The sequence below is a fragment of the Salvelinus alpinus genome, chromosome 15 (genome assembly GCF_045679555.1).
Source record: "Salvelinus alpinus chromosome 15, SLU_Salpinus.1, whole genome shotgun sequence".
Taxonomy (NCBI): Eukaryota; Metazoa; Chordata; class Actinopteri; order Salmoniformes; family Salmonidae; genus Salvelinus; species Salvelinus alpinus.
Window position 1 is genome coordinate 56004572 of NC_092100.1, and position 20492 is coordinate 56025063.

General features: G+C 43.7%; 1 protein-coding gene across 2 annotated transcripts in view; it reads left to right on the forward strand.

The window, feature by feature from the left end:
* Positions 1-14282, forward strand: part of LOC139540390 (transmembrane and coiled-coil domain protein 3-like) — a 49320-nt gene extending 35038 nt beyond the window's left edge. For both annotated transcript variants that reach the window (XM_071344181.1, XM_071344182.1), the window contains exons 3-7: positions 3734-3823; positions 3987-4291; positions 4677-5120; positions 11015-11150; positions 11528-14282. In XM_071344181.1, coding sequence (XP_071200282.1) covers positions 3734-3823; positions 3987-4291; positions 4677-5120; positions 11015-11150; positions 11528-11830 — 1278 coding nt within the window. In that variant the 3' untranslated portion in view covers positions 11831-14282. The remainder of the gene's footprint in view (positions 1-3733; positions 3824-3986; positions 4292-4676; positions 5121-11014; positions 11151-11527) is intronic.
* Positions 14283-20492: the final 6210 nt, after the last annotated feature.

A 20492-nucleotide genomic window follows, 5' to 3' on the forward strand; every position in this document is an offset into this window, starting at 1 on the left:
TCAAGCTCTGTCAGGTTGGATGGGGAGTGTCGCTGGACAGCTATTTTCAGGTCTCTCCAGAGATTGGTTTCAAGTCCAGGCTCTGGCTGGGCCACTCAAGGACAATCAGAGACTTCCCGAAGCCACTCCTGTGTTATCTTGGCTATGTGCTTAGGGTCGTTGTCCTGTTGGAAGGTGAACCTTCGCCCCAGTCTGAGGTCCTGAGCCCTCTGGAGCAGGTTTTCATCAATTATCTCTCTGTCCTTTGCTTCGTTCATCTTTCCCTTGATCCTGACTAGTCTCCCAGTCATGCCGCTGAAAAACATCCCCACAGCATGATGCTGCCACCACCAGATTTTCTTCAGACGTTACACTTGCCATTCAAGCCAAATAGTTCAATCTTGGTTTCATCAGACCAGATAATCTCTTACCTCCCTTTTTTCTTTATTTATTTCACCTTTATTTAAACAGGTAGGCCAGTTGAGAACAAGTTCTCATTTACAACTGCGACCTGGCCAAGATAAAGCAAAGCAGTGCGTCAAAAACAACAACACAGTGTTACACATAAACAAACGTAAAGTCAATAACTCAATAGAAAAATCTATGTACAGTTTGTGCAAATGTTGACGATTAGGCCATAGAGGTGAAATAATTAAAATTTAGCATTAACACTGGAGTGATAGATGTGGAGATGATGATGTGCAAGTAAAGATACTGGGGTGCAAAAGAGCAGAAAGATAAATAACAATATGGGGATGAGGTAGTTGGGTGTGCTATTTACAGATTTGCTGTGTACAGGTACAGAGATCGGTAAGCTGCTCTGACAGCTGATGCTAAAAGTTAGAGAGGGGGATATAAGTCTCCAGCTTCAGTGATTTTTGCAATTAGTTCCAGTCATTGGCAGCAGAGAACTGGAAGGAAAGGCAGCCAAAGGAAGTGTTGGCTTTGGGGATGACCAGTGAAATATACCTGCTGGTGCGCGTGCTATGGTGGGTGTTGCTATGGTGGCCAGTGAGCTGAGATAAGGCGGGGCTTTACCTAGAAAAGACTTATAGATGACCTGGAGCCAGTGGGTTTGGCGACTAATATGTAGCGAGGGCCAGCCAATGAGAGGGTACAGGTCGCAGTGGTGGGTAGTATATGGGACTTTGGTGACAAAACGGATGGCACTGTGATAGACTACATCCAGTTTGCTGAGTAGAGTGTTGGAGGCTATTTTGTTAATGACATCACCGAAGTCAAGGATCGGTATGATGGTCAGTTTTACGAGGGTATGTTTGTCAGCATGAGTGAAGGAGGCTTTGTTGCGAACTAGGAAGCCGATTCCAGATTTAATTTTGGATTGGAGATGCTTAATGTGAGTCTGGAAGGAGAGTTTACAGTCTAACCAGACACCTAGGTATTTGTAGCTGTCCACATATTCTAAGTCAGAACCGCCCAGACTGGTGATGCTGGTCGGGCAGGCGGGTGCGGGCAGCAATCAGTTGAAGAGCATGCATTTAGTTTTACTTGCATTTAAAAGCAGTTGGAGGCCACGGAAGGAGTGTTGTATGGCATTGAAGCTTGTTTGGAGGTTTGTTAACATAGTGTCCAAAGAAGGGCCAGATGTATACAGAATGGTGTCGTCTGCGTAGAGGAGGATCAGAGAATCACCAGCAGCAAGAGCGATATCATTGATATATACAGAGAAAAGAGTCGGCCCGAGAATTGAACCCTGTGGCACCCCCATAGAGACTGCCAGAGTGCCGGACAACAGGCCCTCCGATTTGACACACTGAACTCTATCTGAGAAGTAGTTGGTGAACCAGGCGAGGCAGTCATTTGAGAAACCAGGGCTATTGAGTCTGCCGATATGAATAAGGTGATTGACAGAGTCGAAAGCCTTGGCCGGGTCGATGAAGACAGCTGCACAGTACTGTGTTTTATCGATGGTGGTTATGATATCGTTTTGGACCTTGAGCAGGGCTGAGGTGGATCATTTTAGAAAGAGAGGGTCCAGATTGTCTAGCCCAGCTGATTTGAAGGGATCCAGATTTTGCAGCTCTTTCAGAACATCAGCTGTCTGGATTTGGGTGAAGGAGAAGTAAGGGGGCTTGGGAAAGTTTCTGCAGGGGGTGCTGAGCTGTTGGCCGGGGTAGGGGTAGCCAGGTGGAAAGCATGGCCAGCCGTAAAAAAAAATGCTTATTGAAATGATCGATTATCGTAGATATATTGGTGGTAACAGTGTTTCCTAGCCTCAGTGCAGTGGGCAGCTGGGAGGAGGTGCTCTTATTCTACATGGACTTTATAGTGTCCCAAAACGTTTTGGAATTAGTGCTACAGGATGCAAACTTCTGTTTGAAAAGGCTAGCCTTTGCTTTCCTAACTGACTGTGTATATTGGTTCCTGACATCCCTGAAAAGTTGCATATCTCGGGGGCTATTCGATGCTAATGCAGAACGCCACAGAATGTTTTTGTGCTGGTAAAGGGAAATCAAGATGGGTGAATCAAGGGCTATATCTGTTCCATTACGGACGCAGGCAATGAGGCAGTGATCGCTGAGATCCTGGTTGAAGACAGCAGCGGTGTATTTAGAGGGCAAGTTGGTCAGGATGATATCTAAGGGTTACAGATTTAGGGTTGTACCTGATAGGTTCCTTGATAATTTGTGTGAGATTGAGGGCATCTAGCTTAGATGGTAGGACGGCCGGGGTGTTAAGCATATCCCAGTTTAGGTCACCTAACAATACGAACTCTGAAGATAGATGGGGGGCAATCAGTTCACATATGGTGACCAGGGCATAGCTCCCTGACCAAGGCCCTCTCCCCCGATTGCTCAGTTTCAGAAGAAAGGTCCTTTTTTCCCCTGGCCATTTTGAGCCTGTAATGGAACCCACAAATGCTGATGCTCCAGATGCTCAACTAGTCTAAAGAAGGCCAGTTTTATTGCTTCTTTAATCAGAACAACAGTTTTTAGCTGTGCTAACATAATTGCAAAAGGGTTTTCTAATGATCAATTAGCCTTTTAAAATGATAAACTGTATTAGCTAACACAACATGCCATTGGAACACAAAAAAACTGCCGTTTCCAGCTACAATAGTCATTTACAACATTAAGAATGTTGTCACTGTATTTCTGATCAATTAGATTCTATTTTAATGGACAAAAAATGTGCTTTTCTTTCAATAACAAGGACATTTATAAGTGGCCACAAACTTTTGAATGGTAGTCTATGTAAATAAGCCAATTTATTTTACATTCTAAAATGTATTCAATTTATTTATCCCTCAACAATCTACACACAATACTCCATAATGACAAAGCGAAAACCTATTTTCGCTTTGTCATTATGGAGTATTGTGTGTAGATTGTTGAGGGATAAATAAATTGAATACATTTTAGAAGAAGGCTGCAACGTAACAAAATGATCAATGGGTCTGAATACTTTCCGAATGCGCCGTATGTACCTCTGTGATTGATTATGATTGACTCTGCGCAAAAGTGAATTGAATTGTTTCCACACCCACCATGTATGAAATGTGTATATTTTGGGATGTGAGCTCTCAGTCTGTTTGACCTGATGAATATCCATTTCGGAAGGACTTGTTGTCAATAAAGAAGTGAATTTGGAGCATAAACAGTGTGCGGGCCTTCCTGTTCTTTACATGTATTCTTCATTAGCCCAGCACCTACGTTTCTAAAGATGTGTGTATGACCACAAACTTTTCTGTAAGGAACATGGACCATAAAGTATCATTCTTCTCCTTCCCAAGGTGACAGAGCAACTGAAGATTGAGAAGGAGTCGCGAGACGACAATGTTGTAGAGTACCTGAAACTGGTGAACAGTGTCGACAAGCAGCAGGTGTTTACCTTTTAACTTTTTAACGGTTGTACTTTCTTTTCTTTCTTGCACTCGCACTCACACTTGTATTTTATTACTAGCATTTATTTAGCTGCAGCTAGGGGCTATTTCGAAGAATAGAACCTGATTGCTAAATGTCCCCCTTATGTAAATGTTGATGCAGGTGGGGCGCATCAAGCATGTGTTTGAGAAGAAGAACCAGAAGTCGGCTCACAGCATCGCCCACATGCAGAAAAAGCTTGAGCAGTATCATAAGAAGATGAAGGACAGCAGTGAGAAGGACGCCAGCTCCAAACACCACAGCGTCTCTAAAGAGAGCTCAAAGGACATGCTAAGCCACACCATGAGCAACGTGAGCAGTGGTAGTGGACGACACCCACTGGACAAGATCAAGACAGTAGGGCCTGGCGTCTCGCTCTCGCCACCCTTCTTTTTCAGCAAGCCCCGGGACTTTGCCAACCTCATCAGGTACTGATGCAGTGTTCCATGCTGACCATGTGCTCTAACCTCTGTCGGTGTGTGTGTGTGTGTGTGTGTGTGTGTGTGTGTGTGTGTGTGTGTGTGTGTGTGTGTGTGTGTGTGTGTGTGTGTGTGTGTGTGTGTGTGTGTGTGTGTGTGTGTGTGTGTGTGTGTGTGTGTGTGTGTGTGTGTGTGTGTGTGTGTGTGTGTGTGTGTGTGTATACGCAGTGGATAACCCAGAAGGATTGATTTTGGGTGTCAGACAGAAGAAGCAGCTGGTCTTATCGCACACCCTCAGTGGATATGGATTCATCAGGCCACCATAGGACACAGATTTGTTCATCTATGACGATAGATAATACAAGTTCATCTTCTTTTTTCTCTTTTTCGTCAGGAACAAGTTTGGCAGTGCCGACAACATCGCTCACCTGAAGACCTACCTCGACACGCCCTCTCCCTTCCACTCTGAAGGAACTGGGCGGGCCTTGAGTGGGAGCGCCACCTTAGTGGGTGGGAAGACCCCTGCCGCCACACCCACGCCCAAGTACACCAGCGATGACGAGTGTTCCTCGGGCACGTCCCTGTCGGCGGACAGCAACGGGAACGCAATGGCTCTGGGCGTTGGCCTGGGTCTAGAAGTGGGTGTCGGGGCGGGGATGACCCCAGGACAGATCCTGGAGTCTGGGGACAGCCAGGAGAGGCTGGGCCTGACCACGGAGGAGGTTAGGGAGATCAGGGAGGCCCAGGGGCAGCTGGAGGAGGACATGGAGGGATTCAGGACCCAGTTCAAGAAAGACTACAGCTTCATCACCCAAACGCTACAAGAGGAGAGATACAGGTCAGGTCACAGTTATATACACTATACAGTGCATTCGGAAAGTATTCAGACCCCATGACTTAAAAAAATAAATAATTATGTTACAGCCTTATTTTAAAATAGATTAAATACTTTTTTTCATCAATCTACACACAATAACATATAACGACAAAACAAAAACAGTTATTTAGACATTTTTGGCAATGTATAAAAAATAAACAGAAACACCACAGTTACATAAGTATTCAGCCCCTTTGCTATGAGACTCGAAATTAAGCTCAGGTGCATCCTGTTTCCATTGATCATCCTTGAGATATTGCTGCAACTTGATTGTCCACCTGTGGTAAATTCAATTGATTGGACATGATTTGGAAAGGCACACACCTGTCTATATAAGGTCCCACAGTTGACGGTGCATCTAAGAGCAAAAACCAAGCCATGAGGTCGAAGGAATTGTCCGTAAAGCTCCGAGACAGGATTGTGTCGAGGCACAGGTCTGGGGAAGGGTACCAAAACATTTCTGCAGTATTGAAGGTCCCCAAGAACACAGTGGCCTCCATCATTCTTAAATGGAAGAAGTTTGGAACCACCAAGACTCTTCCTAGAGCTGGCCACCCGGCCAAACTGAGCAATTGGGGGAGAAGGGCCTTGGTGAGGGAGGTGGCCAAGAACCCCATGGTCACTCTGACAGAGCTCTAGAGTTCCTCTGTAGAGATTAGAGGACCTTCCAGAAGGACCACCATCTCTGCAGCACTCCACCAATCAGGCCTTTATGGTAGAGCGGCCAGAAGGAAGCTCCTCCTGAGTACAATGCACATGACAGCCCACATGGAGTTTGCCAAAAGGCACCTAAAGGATTCTCAGACCATGAGAAACAAGATTCTCTGGTCTGATGGAACCAAGATTGAAATATTTGGAATGAATGCCAAGCGTCACGTCTGAAGGAAACCTGGCACCATCCCTACCGTGATGGTGGCAGCCTGTTGGTGGTAGCATTATGCTCTTGGGATGTTTTTCAGCAGCAGGGACTGGGAGACTATTCAGGATTGAGGGAAAGATGAATGGAGCAAAGTACAGAGAGATCCGTGATTGAAAACTTGCTCCAGAGCGCTCAGGACCTCAGACTGGGGCGAAGGTTCAGAGGATCTTGAGAGGATTTACGGAGAAGATTGGGAGAAACTACCCAAATACAGGTGTGCCAAGCTTGTAGCGTCATACCCTAGAAGACTTGAGGTTGTAATCGCTGACAACGGTGCTTCAACAAAGTACTGAGTCAGAATACTTATGTACAGTTGAAGTCGGAAGTTTACATACACTTATATTGTAGTCATTAAAACTCGTTAGGACATCTACTTTGTGCATGACACAAGTAATTTTTCCAACAATTGTTTACAGACAGATTATTTCACGTATAATTCACTGTATCACAATTCCAGTGGGTCAGAAGTTTACTTACACTAAGTTGACTGTGCCTTTAAACAGCTTGGAAAATTCCAGAAAATTATGTCATGGCTTTAGAAGCTTCTGATAGGCCAATTGACATCAATTGAGTCAATTGAAGGTGTACCTGTGGAAGTATTTCAAGGCCTACCTTCAAACTCAGTGCCTCACTGCTTGACATCATGGGAAAATCGAAAGAAATTAGCCAAGACCTCAGGAAAAAGAAGTGTAAACCTCCACAAGTCTAGTTCATCCTTGGGAGCAATTTCCAAACGCCTGAAGGTACCACGTTCATCTGTACAAACAATAGTACGCAAGTATAAACACCATGGGACCACGCAGCTGTCACACCGCTCAGGAAGGAGACGCGTTCTGTCTCCTAGAGATGAACGTACTTTGGTGCGAAAAGTGCAAATCAATCCCAGAAGAACGGCAAAGGACCTTGTGAAGATGCTGGAGGAAACAGGTACAAAAGTTTCTATATCCACAGTAAAACGAGTCCTATATCGACATAACCTGAAAGGCCGCTCAGCAAGGAAGAAGCCACTGCTCCAAAACCGTCATAAAAAAGCCAGACTATGGTTTGCAACTGCACATGGGGACAAAGATCGTACTCTTTGGAGAAATGTCCTCTGGTCTGATGAAACAAAAATAGAACTGTTTGGGCATAATGACCATTGTTATATTTGGTGGACAAAGGGGGAGTCTTGCAAGCCGAAGAACCACATCCCATCCGTGAAGCACGGGGGTGGCAGCATCATGTTGTGTGTGTGCTTTGCTGCAGGAGGGACTGATGCACTTCACAAAATAGAGGGGGAAATGATGTGGATATATTGAAGCAACATCTCAAGACATCAGTCAGGAAGTTAACGCTTGGTCGGAAATGTGTCTTCCAAATGGACAATGACCCCAAGCATACTTCCAAAGTTGTGGCAAAATGACCCACTGGGAATTTGATTAAAGAAATAAACACTGAAATAAATCATTCTCTCTACTATTATTCTGACATTTCACATTCTTAAAATAAAGTGGTGATCCTAACTGATCTACGGCAGGGAATTTTTACTAGGGATTAAATGTCAGGAATTGTGAAAAACTGAGTTTAAATGTATTTGGCTACGGTGTATATAAACTTCCGACTTCAACTGTAAATGTGATATTTCTGGGGGGGTTTTGGCGAAAAATGTCTAAAAACCTGTTTTCGCTTTGTCATTGTGGGGTTTTGTGTGTAGATTGCTGAGGGAAAAAAATGATTTAATCAATTTTAGAATAAGGCTGTAACGTAACAACATGTGGGAAAAAGTCAAGGTGCCTGAATACTTTCCGAAGGCACTATATATTGAAAAGTATGTGGACACTCCTTCAAATTAGTGGATTCGGTTATTTCAGCCACACCCGTTGCTGACAGGTGTATAAAATCGAGCACACAGCCTTGCAATCTCCATAGACGAACATTGGCAGTAGAATGGCCTTACTGAAGAGCTTAGTGACTTTCAACGCGGCACCGTCATTGAATGCCACCTTCAGACCTGACCAAGTCAGTTTGTCACATTTAGGCCCTGTTAGAGCTGCTCCGGTCAACTGTTAGAGCTGCCCCGGTCAACTGTTAGAGCTGTTATTGTGAAGTGGAAACGTCTAGGAGCAACAACGGCTCAGCCGCAAAGTGGTAGGCGACAAAAGGTCACAGAGCAGAGCCGCCGAGTGCTTAACATAAAAATCGAATGTCCTCGGTTGCAACACTCACTACTGTGTTCCAAACTGCCTCTAGAAGCAACGTCAGCGAAAAACTGTTCGTTGGGAGCTACATTAAATGGGTTTCCATGGCCGAGCAGCCGCACACGAGCCTAAGAATAACCATGGATAATGCCAAGCATTGGCTAGAGTGGTGTAAATCTCTCTGACATTAGACTCTGGAGCAGTGGAAACACTTTCTCTGGAGTGATGAATCATGCTTCACCATCTGGAAATCTGACGGAATAATCTGGGTTTGGCGGTTGCCAGGAGAACACTACCTGTCAACTCTGGAGAAGGAATGATTGTCTGCAGTTCCAGTGAAGGGAAATCTTAACGCTAGAGCATACAATGACATTCTAGACTATTCTGCTTGGCAAAGGCCCTTTTCGCTTTCAGTATGACAATGCCCCCGTGCACAAAGCGAGATCCATACAGAAATGGTTTGTCGAGATCGGTGTGGAAGAACTTGACTGCCCTGCACAGAGCCCTGACCTCAACACCATCGAACAACTTTGGGATGAATTGGAACGCCGACTGCGAGCCAGGCCTAATCGCCCAACATCAGTGCCTGACCTCACCAATGCTCTTGTGGCTGAATGGAAGCAGGTCCCCACAGCAATGTTCCAGCATCTTGTGGAAAGCCTTCCCAGAAGAGTGGAGGCTGTTCTAGCAGCATAGTGGGGACCAACTCCATATTAATGCCCATGATTTTGGAAGGAGATGTACAATGAGCAGGTGTCCACATACTTTAGTCATGTAGTGTACAAGCGCCATTCCAATAAGTTACTATTACAACTATTACAAGCTCCATTTCAGTAGGAACTACTTTAGTAACTTTTGGTGTAGAAGAGAATGTGTTCTTCATGAGGAGAGATACAGGTCAGATTACTTTATCAGCATTATTAAACCTCCATTACAATACAGAAGTAACTACAAAAGCAAGAACATAACTCAAATGTTAGCTAATCCACCACACTGTACTTGCCAGTATTACTTTTTTATTAAGATTATGTATCGACATCATAAGCAAATCTATCATATTACACAGGTGGTCACATCATCTATTGGAAATCTGCTTATCTTGCTGTTATATTTATTATATTCTCCAGCTGGTCTTGTTGCTATGTATGCTGCCAGCGAATGACCAATCCACAGAATTAAATATATCACTAGTATTGTCGTGTCTTTAGTATCCTTAATGTGATGACATGCTGTTTCATCAAATCGATTACCTAACGTTGAATTGATTACGTGATTGAATTAAATCATGTAACAATTAACTCATGAATAACCTGGGGCACCACGGAGAAGTTTATTTAAGGAGTTCCGTCTTCCGAATTACATTTCAGTCATCAGTCATTGATTATTCTTTACCTCAGTCTCATCTGAACATCGTCAAATCTGCACGAACCCTGGTTTCCATAATAAATGAGCAATATACAAATTGGCTTAATAATTTATTTACTAACTAACTAAATGATCACAGAAATACATAACAAACAGTAGATATTGGTTACTAACAATGATAGAAAAGTCCCTAGTGGGCTAAGCCGATATGACAGCTTGGTAGACAAAAGGAAAGGGGATGGGACTGAGAAAGAGCGGGAAAGACAAAATGGATTCATTACACACAGTCTATAATAATATTAATTGAAATGCTAATCCTTTGCACATGAACGGCAGCTCATTCGAGAATAATTGTTTTCTCTGTTGGAATCCTCAATTGCCCTGTAGGGTTCATCAGAGTCTCTGGTTAACTTTCATTGAAGTCACAAGGTCTTTCATGGTTGTAGGTGGTTAGAATGTTTACTTCAGAGTACCATTCAGAAATGTTCTCATAGAATAGATGCTTCAGCGGTTGTCAGTATTCTCGTTCTAGGTTTACGTAATTTCTAGCTACAGACTAGTAATACGATGTCTAGAATTTCTCTTATTCTGTAGTGATCGATAGTCTCAGAGTTTAACCATTTGCAACCTTAGCTTACACCGTGGTATGCGTGGTCTTAACCATTTGTGACGTCCGGCTTACCGTGGGTCTCTTTGGAATGAAATGTACATTTCGTTACGGGTGTTTTTATACATTTCAGAGAAAAGGGCGGTTCCATGACACCTGGTATAATGGCTGGCCTCACGGGGGCGTGACCACTGACTAGTTAAACTTTACATGGAAGACAATTCTCTCATTTTAAAGGTTGACATCACATTACATCATTTCACAAATAGTCTCATCTTTACTCATTCATTTTATACAAGAATTAGATGCAAACCCCATAATTGAGAAATGTACACATTCAGAGGTACAGTTATGTGTGTTTTCTGTCCTTCATGAGATCACCAAATGAAACACACTCAACATGACTGTTCCATAAGTGGCCACAGACCATTCCCACATTCTCAAAAGTAGACACATATTTAATTTCTCCCATTTTGGGGATTTAGGAGTTTGGCCAAGTCTTTTTTTGTTCTCTCTAGTCTCTCTACCTCCATAATGCATGGCAGTTTCTACCCGGTATTCATGACCTGAGGTAATAAACCTGGTTTAGGAGAGAGTGAGAGAGGGGGGGACCACGTCATGGCAGTATACTACACAGTAGTATTGTTTTGCATCTCTATGGATCAATCATTGTCTATAATTCTATTTCACGGTAGCTATGAGAATTACCAATTTTAGTGTCTATGTAATTCTATTTCCTGGTAAGTATGACCAATCACAGTGTATATATAATTGTATTTCCTGGTAGGTGTGAGCGGTTGGAGGACCAGCTGAATGATCTGACTGAGCTCCACCAGGCCGAGACAGCCGACCTGAAACAGGAGCTGGCCAGCATTGAGGAGAGAGTGGCCTACCAAGCCTACGAGAGGGCTAGAGACATACAGGTACTGTACACACACACTGGTGCATTGCTACTGGCATCATCAGCGCAATGACAGCAGCTAGCTGTTCCCATAGACTTCCAGTCATAGAGCCAATGACTATCAATTTAAAGAAATATATATTTGAAAAATTACATAATATTTTTTGCAGTGTTTCCCCTATAAATTAATATAGGAAATATAATATATAATATAGGGAAACACTGCACACAATCTAGATTACTCTCTAAACTGCTTTTACTTGAAACAAATCCCATTGCTTCTAAGTTGAAATTGAATTCTGAACCCAAAGGCGATGTTTTCTAGACAGGGTTTATAGACCACGTTCGTCCCTCCCTCCCTCCCTCTCTCTCTCTCCCCCTCTCCCTCCCCTTCTACAGGAGGCCCTAGAGTCATGCCAGACGCGGGTCTCTAAACTAGAGCTCCAGCAGCAGCAGCAACAAACCGTACAGCTTGAGTCCCGTGATGCCAGGGTGCTTCTGGGTAAAAGCATCAACATCATGCTCGCCATCGTCACCGTGATCCTTGTATGCGTCTCCACGGCCGCCAAGTTCGCCGCGCCCCTACTGCGGAGCCGTCGCCACGTGATGGGCACCTTCCTGGGCATGTGTCTGTTGGCGCTGTTCTGGAGGAACTGGGAGAATCTACAGTGTGCTGTGGAGAGGGTCCTGGTGCCAGCCTGAGGGGGGACAATAGTCTAATGCTGTCCATGTCACTCACTGCAACAAATGATCTACGGACTGATCTCAGAACTCCAACAAAACAGCCTATTGATGTAGTAAAATGCAGAAGGTGCTTAATGCAAAAGAAGTCCGATGGGGGGAAACGGAGCTAGCAAAGCATGGTCACTGACTGGTTAATCGCATCACCTAGAATAACACTGAATATCAAGACAATGTGGGGTGAATGAACACACAATGACTGACATAACAACAGAAACTACAACCACACTGCTCGAGAATGTTGTAATCCTTGATCAATGCTGTTTCTTGCAATTGGTTTAATCGATGCTCCCAGAAACAAGTCTCGCAGTGTTAAGTCCATCATGAGAGACTACTGACTTCAATATATAGGTTCTCCATTGATCAGAAGAGGGGATGCTGTCCAGAACACACTACAACAAATCATTTCCAGACAGTCAGATCACGTGCATAGTGCCGAAGAATTGCGATAGAGCAAGCATGATTGGGGAAAGATGGGAGCTGGGTAAAGCATGGTTACTAACTGACTGACTGTTCATTTATATATTGTTGGATCACAATCTCCAATGTCTCTGACGGGGTTGGTAGGTTGGTCACGGCACACAATCATCAGAGGGCACGGTTGCATCACGGTTGTCTTACGGTTGCAGAGGTTCATGGTTCTTCACCCTATCCACGCCATCAATACACACACACGCACACACACAACTCAGCCTTGATGGGCGGCTCTCCCAACATTCTACTACAGAGACTACGGTCCACAATACAGGAGTCAGAGAGGTGGACATCTTGTTTTGATCTTTTAAGTCTTAAGGCTTATGTCTTACAGCCAATCCTCATTCCTTCTTTATTACCTTGCCTGCAGTCAGAAGTTTGTCGGCCTTCTTTTGAAACTGTCGTCGACTTGGTTCGTTTACTTCTTTTATTGGATACATTCTAAAAGTGAAATATGTTTGATAGATGTTTTTTTTTGAACAACCACTTGTTTGTTTGTTGTTTTTAGGAAAGAATGTTCTCTGTTTCCCTCTAGATGGAGAAGTGACGGGATGCTGTCTGTCTGAAGGTTGGGGGGTTGGGGGATGTAAAAACAAAACATATTTTTTTTACTCCATATACAAACTTATACATACGAACAACACATGACAGACAGCCAAACAATGACTACATCTCATCTGCCCAGAACAGCATGCTCACACACCCATCCCTAGTGCCTGCGTTATTGTTTGCCACTTGTCCTTAGATTGTATCAATTTGTTTTTCTCTATTTCAATATTTAAATAGTACCGAATGACAATAGTTATAATCAATAGATAGAGAAAGTATTTCTCGGAGAGGAGGAGGGACCGATAAGGTTGATTGGCCAATTGATTGTTTGTTGACCTTCAAGAGGAAATAGTGGACTCTAGAACACTGTCACATGAGGCATTGGGTTCTTTTACTGTTCCTCTGAACCACTTTTTCTGTTCCAATGGGTGATAGGCTAGCTAGCTCCTCTAGTACAATGAGAAGCATCTTAGCATTTGAGCAGCCGTACATACTCCACAGTGGACAGAGGACACTACAGGTTTGCTTCAAGATAAGCCATAAAAGGAGTATATTTTATGGACGTCCTGGGGGGGTCGACTAGCATGCGGACTAGTACCTGTATGTGGACTTAACATGACAGATACGGACCATATCTAATGTTTGTTTGTTGTAATAACATTTCCTCTAATTTGTTTGTTTGTGTTCACCTAGTCACGCACAGACAGGGTTGTTGTTGTTACCTGCTGCTGACTGTATGTACAGTATGAGATTTGGGTAATACTTTATTTTACAGCCCAGTTTAAGATGGTTCTAGTGTTGCAATAATCGGGTAACTTTCCCAAGATGTCCATGTTTTCCAGAAAGCCTGTTCGGAGGATTCCCAATTCCCTGCTTATTCCCATTTTGATTCCGGGAATCTTCCAACTGGGAATTTTGGGGAAAGTTACCGGAATTTTGCAATTATTACGTAATTACCGTTTTTAACATTTTAATTTCTAACTACAGTACCTGCTAAACGGGGGGTACAGAGATGATTTATGTTCCTCTGTTTTGATCCTGAAGAATTTACCTGAACACGGATTAGATTCATTACAGTCTCTTATTCATCTTCAGTGAACACGGATTAGATTCATTACAGTCTCTTATTCATCTTCAATGCATAATAATATGATTTACCTGTTCTCATACATTATGTGCCTTCTTGTATGCGACAATTCTGTTTAAATTAAACAAAAAAATGTAGTCAACAAACCACTCCATGATTTTGAGTGAGTGGGATATTTTGTGCTTGCCTGTCGGATATTTGCATATGGAAAAAAAAAAGTCTGGAATACCACCTTAGTGGTATGGATGACAGTAATGGTCAAAATACTGAATGAACGATTGAAATAAAGTGATTATTAGTTGATTCATGTCTGAGGTTTCTCCATTGATAAAGTCGAGCTGTCAACTGTCCAGGTCTGTATTATAACCACAAGGGGGTGTAAGTGCTTCAACATAAATCCTGATGAATAGTTACCGAAACAGTGCAACAGCACCCTCGACTGGCCACGATATATCATGACATGACTCCTCTACGAAGCTCTCTCCCGTCTAGTTTCCGTCTAACACTGCAGTGAATCAAGGTCGGTCTGTCTGCCCGTGGATCGATTCCAGTGTAACTATGGCAGAAATTACCCCTCTTTCTCTCTCTGTGTGTGTGTTGTCTCCAACAGGGCTACCATCCATGGGTTTCTAGGATAGTGTTGATATTCATAGAAAGAGATGCTGCTTAGCCTGGCAGGGGGGGGGTGGAAAACAGATTTCCTCTGCCTCTGCGATGTGGGTCACCTATCTGGCAGTGCCGTGTGTTTGAGCCTGCGTGACCGAATTTGTGACTGCCTGCATGTCAGGAGTAAGTGCAGAGAGAGAGAGAGAAGGAATGAGGATGGTACATAGTTGCATAGAGATAAAAACATATGTATGTGTACAGTGTTCTAACTCTAGATACAGTGGGGCAAAAACGTATTTAGTCAGCCACCAATTGTGCAAGTTCTTCTGTAATTTTCATCATAGGTACACTTCAACTATGACAGACGAAATGAGAAGAAAAAATAGGATTTTTTATGAATTTATTTGCAAATTATGGTGGAAAATAAGTATTTGGTCACCTACAAACAAGCAAGATTTCTGGCTCTCACAGACCTGTAACTTCTTCTTTAAGAGGCTCCTCTGTCCTCCACTCGTTACCTGTATTAATGGCACCTGTTTGAACTTGTTATCAGTATAAAAGACACCTGTCCACAACCTCAAACAGTCACACTCCAAACTCCACTATGGCCAAGACCAAAGAGCTGTCAAAGGACACCAGAAACAAAATTGTAGACCTGCAGCAGGCTGGGAAGACTGAATCTGCAATAGGTAAGCAGCTTGGTTTGAAGAAATCAACTGTGGGAGCAATTATTAGGAAATGGAAGACATACAAGACCACTGATAATCTCCCTCGATCTGGGGCTCCACGCAAGATCTCACCCCGTGGGGTCAAAATGATCACAAGAACGCTGAGCAAAAATCCCAGAACCACACAGGGGACCTAGTGAATGACCTGCAGAGAACTGGGACCAAAGTAACAAAGCCTACCATCAGTAACACACTACGCCGCCAGGGACTCAAATCCTGCAGTGCCAGACGTGTCCCCCTGCGTGTCCCCCTGCTTAAGCCAGTACATGTCCAGGCCCGTCTGAAGTTTGCTAGAGAGCATTTGGATGATCCAGAAGAAGATTGGGAGAATGTCATATGGTCAGATGAAACCAAAATATAACTTTTTGGTAAAAACTCAACTCGTCGTGTTTGGAGGACAAAGAATGCTGAGTTGCATCCAAAGAACACCATACCTACTGTGAAGTATGGAGGTGGAAACATCATGCTTTGGGGCTGTTTTTCTGCAAAGGGACCAGGACGACTGATCCGTGTAAAGGAAAGAATGAACGGGGCCATGTATCGTGAGATTTTGAGTGAAAACCTCCTTCCATCAGCAAGGGCATTGAAGATGAAACGTGGCTGGGTCTTTCAGCATGACAATGATCCCAAACACACCGCCCGGGCAATGAAGGAGTGGCTTCGTAAGAAGCATTTCAAGGTCCTGGAGTGGCCTAGCCAGTCTCCAGATCTCAACCCCATAGAAAATCTTTGGAGGGAGTTGAAAGTCCGTGTTGCCCAGCAACAGCCCCAAAACATCACTGCTCTAGAGGAGATCTGCATGGAGGAATGGGCCAAAATACCAGCAACAGTGTGTGAAAACCTTGTGAAGACTTACAGAAAACGTTTGACCTCTGTCATTGCCAACAAAGGGTATATAACAAAGTATTGAGATAAACTTTTGTTATTGACCAAATACTTATTTTCCACCATAATTTGCAAATAAATTCATAAAAAATCCTACAATGTGATTTTCTGGATTTTTTTTTCTCATTTTGTCTGTCATAGTTGAAGTGTACCTATGATGAAAATTACAGGCCTTTCTCATATTTTTAAGTGGGAGAACTTGCACAATTGGTGGCTGACTAAATACTTTTTTGCCCCACTGTAGATAGCAGTATCAAAAAAAGTAAAATATGAAAATAAGATACTGTAGCTAGCTGTATCTGACTGTGTGGATCACTGGTATCCATGTAATAGCTCTATCTAGCTGTATGAGGTATGGGAGCCATAGACTGGGAGGTTGGAGCTTAAAACAGCCAGCCACACACTCTCAGTGTGTGTGTGTTGTGTGGGTGGACTATCTCTGGTTGGCATTGTGGAACAGCGAAGGCCTCTAGGGGAAAACACAAGCATCTCAGATGTGTATGACACAGAGAGCATGGATATGACTACGAGCTACACACACGCTCTGGGACACAGGGATTAAGAGTGGGTATAAATGGGGGGGGGGGGGCAATCATTTCTCAATTCTCTCCAATCTGTGTTCTGTAAAGCTGCGTTTATTATGCACATAAAGAGAGCGAGCGAGCGAGAGAGAGAGCTGTCTGGATGTAACCTCATCGTTGAGTGTTTTCCATTCATTACTTCCCAGCTGTTTGTGTGTGTGTGTGTGTGTGTGTGTGTGTGGCTGCAGCCTACTAACTTGGCTCTGCTTCATAATGAGCTAGTAATTATCCTGGGACTTCATCAATTCTCTACAGACACACACAGAGGATACATCCCAAAAGGCACCCTATTCCCTATATAGTGCACTACTTTTGACCAGAGCCTATGGACTTTAGTGCGCCATATAGGGAACGGGGTGCAATTTAGGACAAAGCCGCAGAGCAGAGGGGCTGGAGAGCCTCCTCAGGTAGGCATGGTGACCACAGCAGGCCAGGGGATGAGTCGGGGAAGTGAGCACTGTAAAGCGCTACTGGAGGAGAATGGGGTGAGGGTGAGAATTTTTGGCGTAGAGAAAGTTTAGACAATGTGTGCAAAATCTTTTTTTGATGTTACATCAATGCCATCCATTAATTTGTGTGTGTGTGTGTGTGTGTGTGTGTGTGTGTGTGTGTGTGTGTGTGTGTGTGTGTGTGTGTGTGTGTGTGTGTGTGTGTTTATTTCTCAGATGGGAAAGTTATGACCTCGCCAAACCAACTTTCAGGCGATGATTTAAACTGCTCTGGCAGTATAAGACCCTTCCTATTTCCTGTTGATGCTGTCATAGCAACAGCACATGTTTATCTTCACCTCGCCCTCTATTATAACAAAGTTTATCCCGGTTTTATTCATTATAATACAATGTATCAATGCACTTTGAAACACATGAACAAATTGTTATACACACCACAAGACATGTAACCCTACAATATACACTACATGACCAAAGGTATGTGGACACCCGTTGAACATCTCATTCCAAAACCATGGGCATTAATATGGAGGTGTTCCCCCTTTGCTGTTATAACATTCTCCACTCTTCTGGGAAGGCTTTCCACTAGATGTTGGAACATTGCTGCAGGGACTTGCTTCCATTCAGCCACAAGAGCATTAGTGAGATTGGGCACCGATGTTGGGCGATTAGGCCTGTCTTGCAGTTGGCGTTCCAATTCATTCCAAAGGTGTTCGATGGGGTTGAGGTCAGGGCTCTTTGCAGGACAGTCAAATTCTTCCACACCAATCTCGACAAACCATTTCTGTATGGACCTCGCTTTGTGCACGGGGACATTGTCATGCTGAAACAGGAAAGGGCCTTCCCCAAACTGTTGCCACAAAGTCGTCTAGAATGTAATTTTTTGCTGTAACGCTAAGATTTCCCTTCACTAGAACTAAGGGCCCTAGCCCGAACCATGAAAAACAGCCCCAGGCCATTATTCCTCCTCCACCATAACTTTACAGTTGGAACTATGTATTGGGGCAGGTAGTGTTCTCCTGGCATCCCCCAAACCCAGATTCGTCCGTCGGACTGCCAGATGGTGAAGCGTGATTCATCACTCCAGAGAATGCTTTTCCACTGCCTCAGAGTCCAATAGCGTCGAGCTTTACACCACTCCAGCAGACGCTTGGCGTTGCGCATGGTGATCTCAGGCTTGGAAACATGGAAACCCATTTCATGAAGCTCCCGACGAACAGTTATTGTGCTGACGTCGCTTCCAGAGGCAGTTTGGAACTCGTAGTGAGTGTTGCAACCGAGGACATGCGATTTTACTGCGCTGTTCTGTAAGCTTGTGTGGCCTACCACTTCGCGGGTGAGCCGTTGTTGCTCCTAGACATTTCCTCTTCACAATAACAGTACTTGCAGTTGTCCGGGGCAGCTTTAGCAGGGTAGAACATTTTACAAACTGACTTGTTGGAAAGGTGGCATCCTATGACAGTGCCATGATGAAAGTCACTGAACTCTTCAGTAATGCCATTCTACTGCCAATGTTTGTCTATGGAGAGTGCATGGCTCTGTGCTCGATTTTATAGACCTAGACCGAATCCATTCATTTGAAGGGGTGTCCACATACGTTTGTACATATAGTGTATGTATGCTTGAGTGACCATGCAAGATTTACATTTCACAAGTTCCCAAGGATCATAGTGATCTTCCTCAACTAACACACATGATATCAAATGATGTTTTCTGTGGAAGTATTTGATCAGTAAGAACCCTGAATTGTTACATAACCCAACAGAGCACTTCTTTAAAATGCCCTAATTCAAAGGCACCTCAGATTTGCTGCTTTAGTTGCTTAGCAACCATCCAGCTCCACAGCTATGCTTGAAGCTAAAACAGCGGCAGCAGCACAGTTTTCCTAAGCAGTAGATTGTATGCTGGGTGAATGTGCATCACTGTAGTTTTGAACCCAAAGGTTGGATTACATGTATTAGCTAATGTAACATTGTGAAATGTTTATTTTACTCGTTCCATGTAAAATAAGTTGATTGTGCAGGTGTAAATAAATAGCCCGCTGGCCTAACGTCATGTATCCAGGGGAACTCGGAGGCAACAGCATGTCACACCCATGTTCATGGTCAATATTTCCTCGATTTGTGTCGGGACTATATGTTGTGGAATGATTAAATAGTATGAATAATTTAATCAAAACTTTAAGAAAAAAAATGAAAATATGTCAATCATTATTTGAATATGTCGGTAACCCGTTGTATACAAGTGATAATGCCCTAAAGGCCGGTGTTTGGAGGATATATTGGCACGGTTTGCCAGCCCGGGACAGTCTCGAACATAACAACACACATGCCAATATATCCTCCAAACACCGGCTCATTATCACTCACTCAAACAAACCATACATTCCATCATCATCTCTGCATGTTAAAACACATAGACAAAACAAAGACCACAGTATGTTTGGCCGAGAGGATACGAGGAGAACTCTTTACCCTCCTTATGACCTCACAATGGGGAACATTCTCTCTGGGAACATTCTCTTGGCCTTCCAGGACAAACACGTTCTCTTCTCTCTGAGAAACACTGACTACCACTGCATGAAGTCAACATTCCTAACCTCCCGTCAGTCCCCTGGCTCTGCTGTGGCTGTGGCTGTTCAGACGTAGAAATAGAGCAGGAAAAGTCCCTCAGACCATGACAATCTTAACAGTACATTCATGGATACACCCAATATGGCTGACATGGTATTTGTGATGCATATTATTGCCTAACTTCTCCTGCCAATGCTGTGGCTGCGGCTGTTCAATCCATGAAAGCCCATCAGACCATGACAATCTGACAGTAAATTCAATATGGCTGTCATGGTCTTTGTGATGCATAGAATTGCTTATATTTTTATAGTTCAGTTTACACAGAGATACATCTTAAGCCCTATTCACATGGGACTAGTATTACCATAGAACGTCGGTTTTGTAATAATTACCCCAGCATGTCTGTTTTTTTCAGTGCACGATTCGGACGGGATTAGTTTTACCAAACTGCCCCTGTGTGTGTCTGTGGCAACCACTTCCTCATCTGACGGTACATCTGTTTGAGGAAACAGACACGTGGAATTGATGAAACTGGTTCTAAAGAGACATCAATCTTTCTGTCTGTTGTTGAATTTCCTTGTCTCATTGACTCTTGGATCTTGTTTTCTGTCCTTATCACTCACTCACTCACTCACTCACTCACTCACTCACTCACTCACTCACTCACTCACTCACTCACTCACTCACTCAC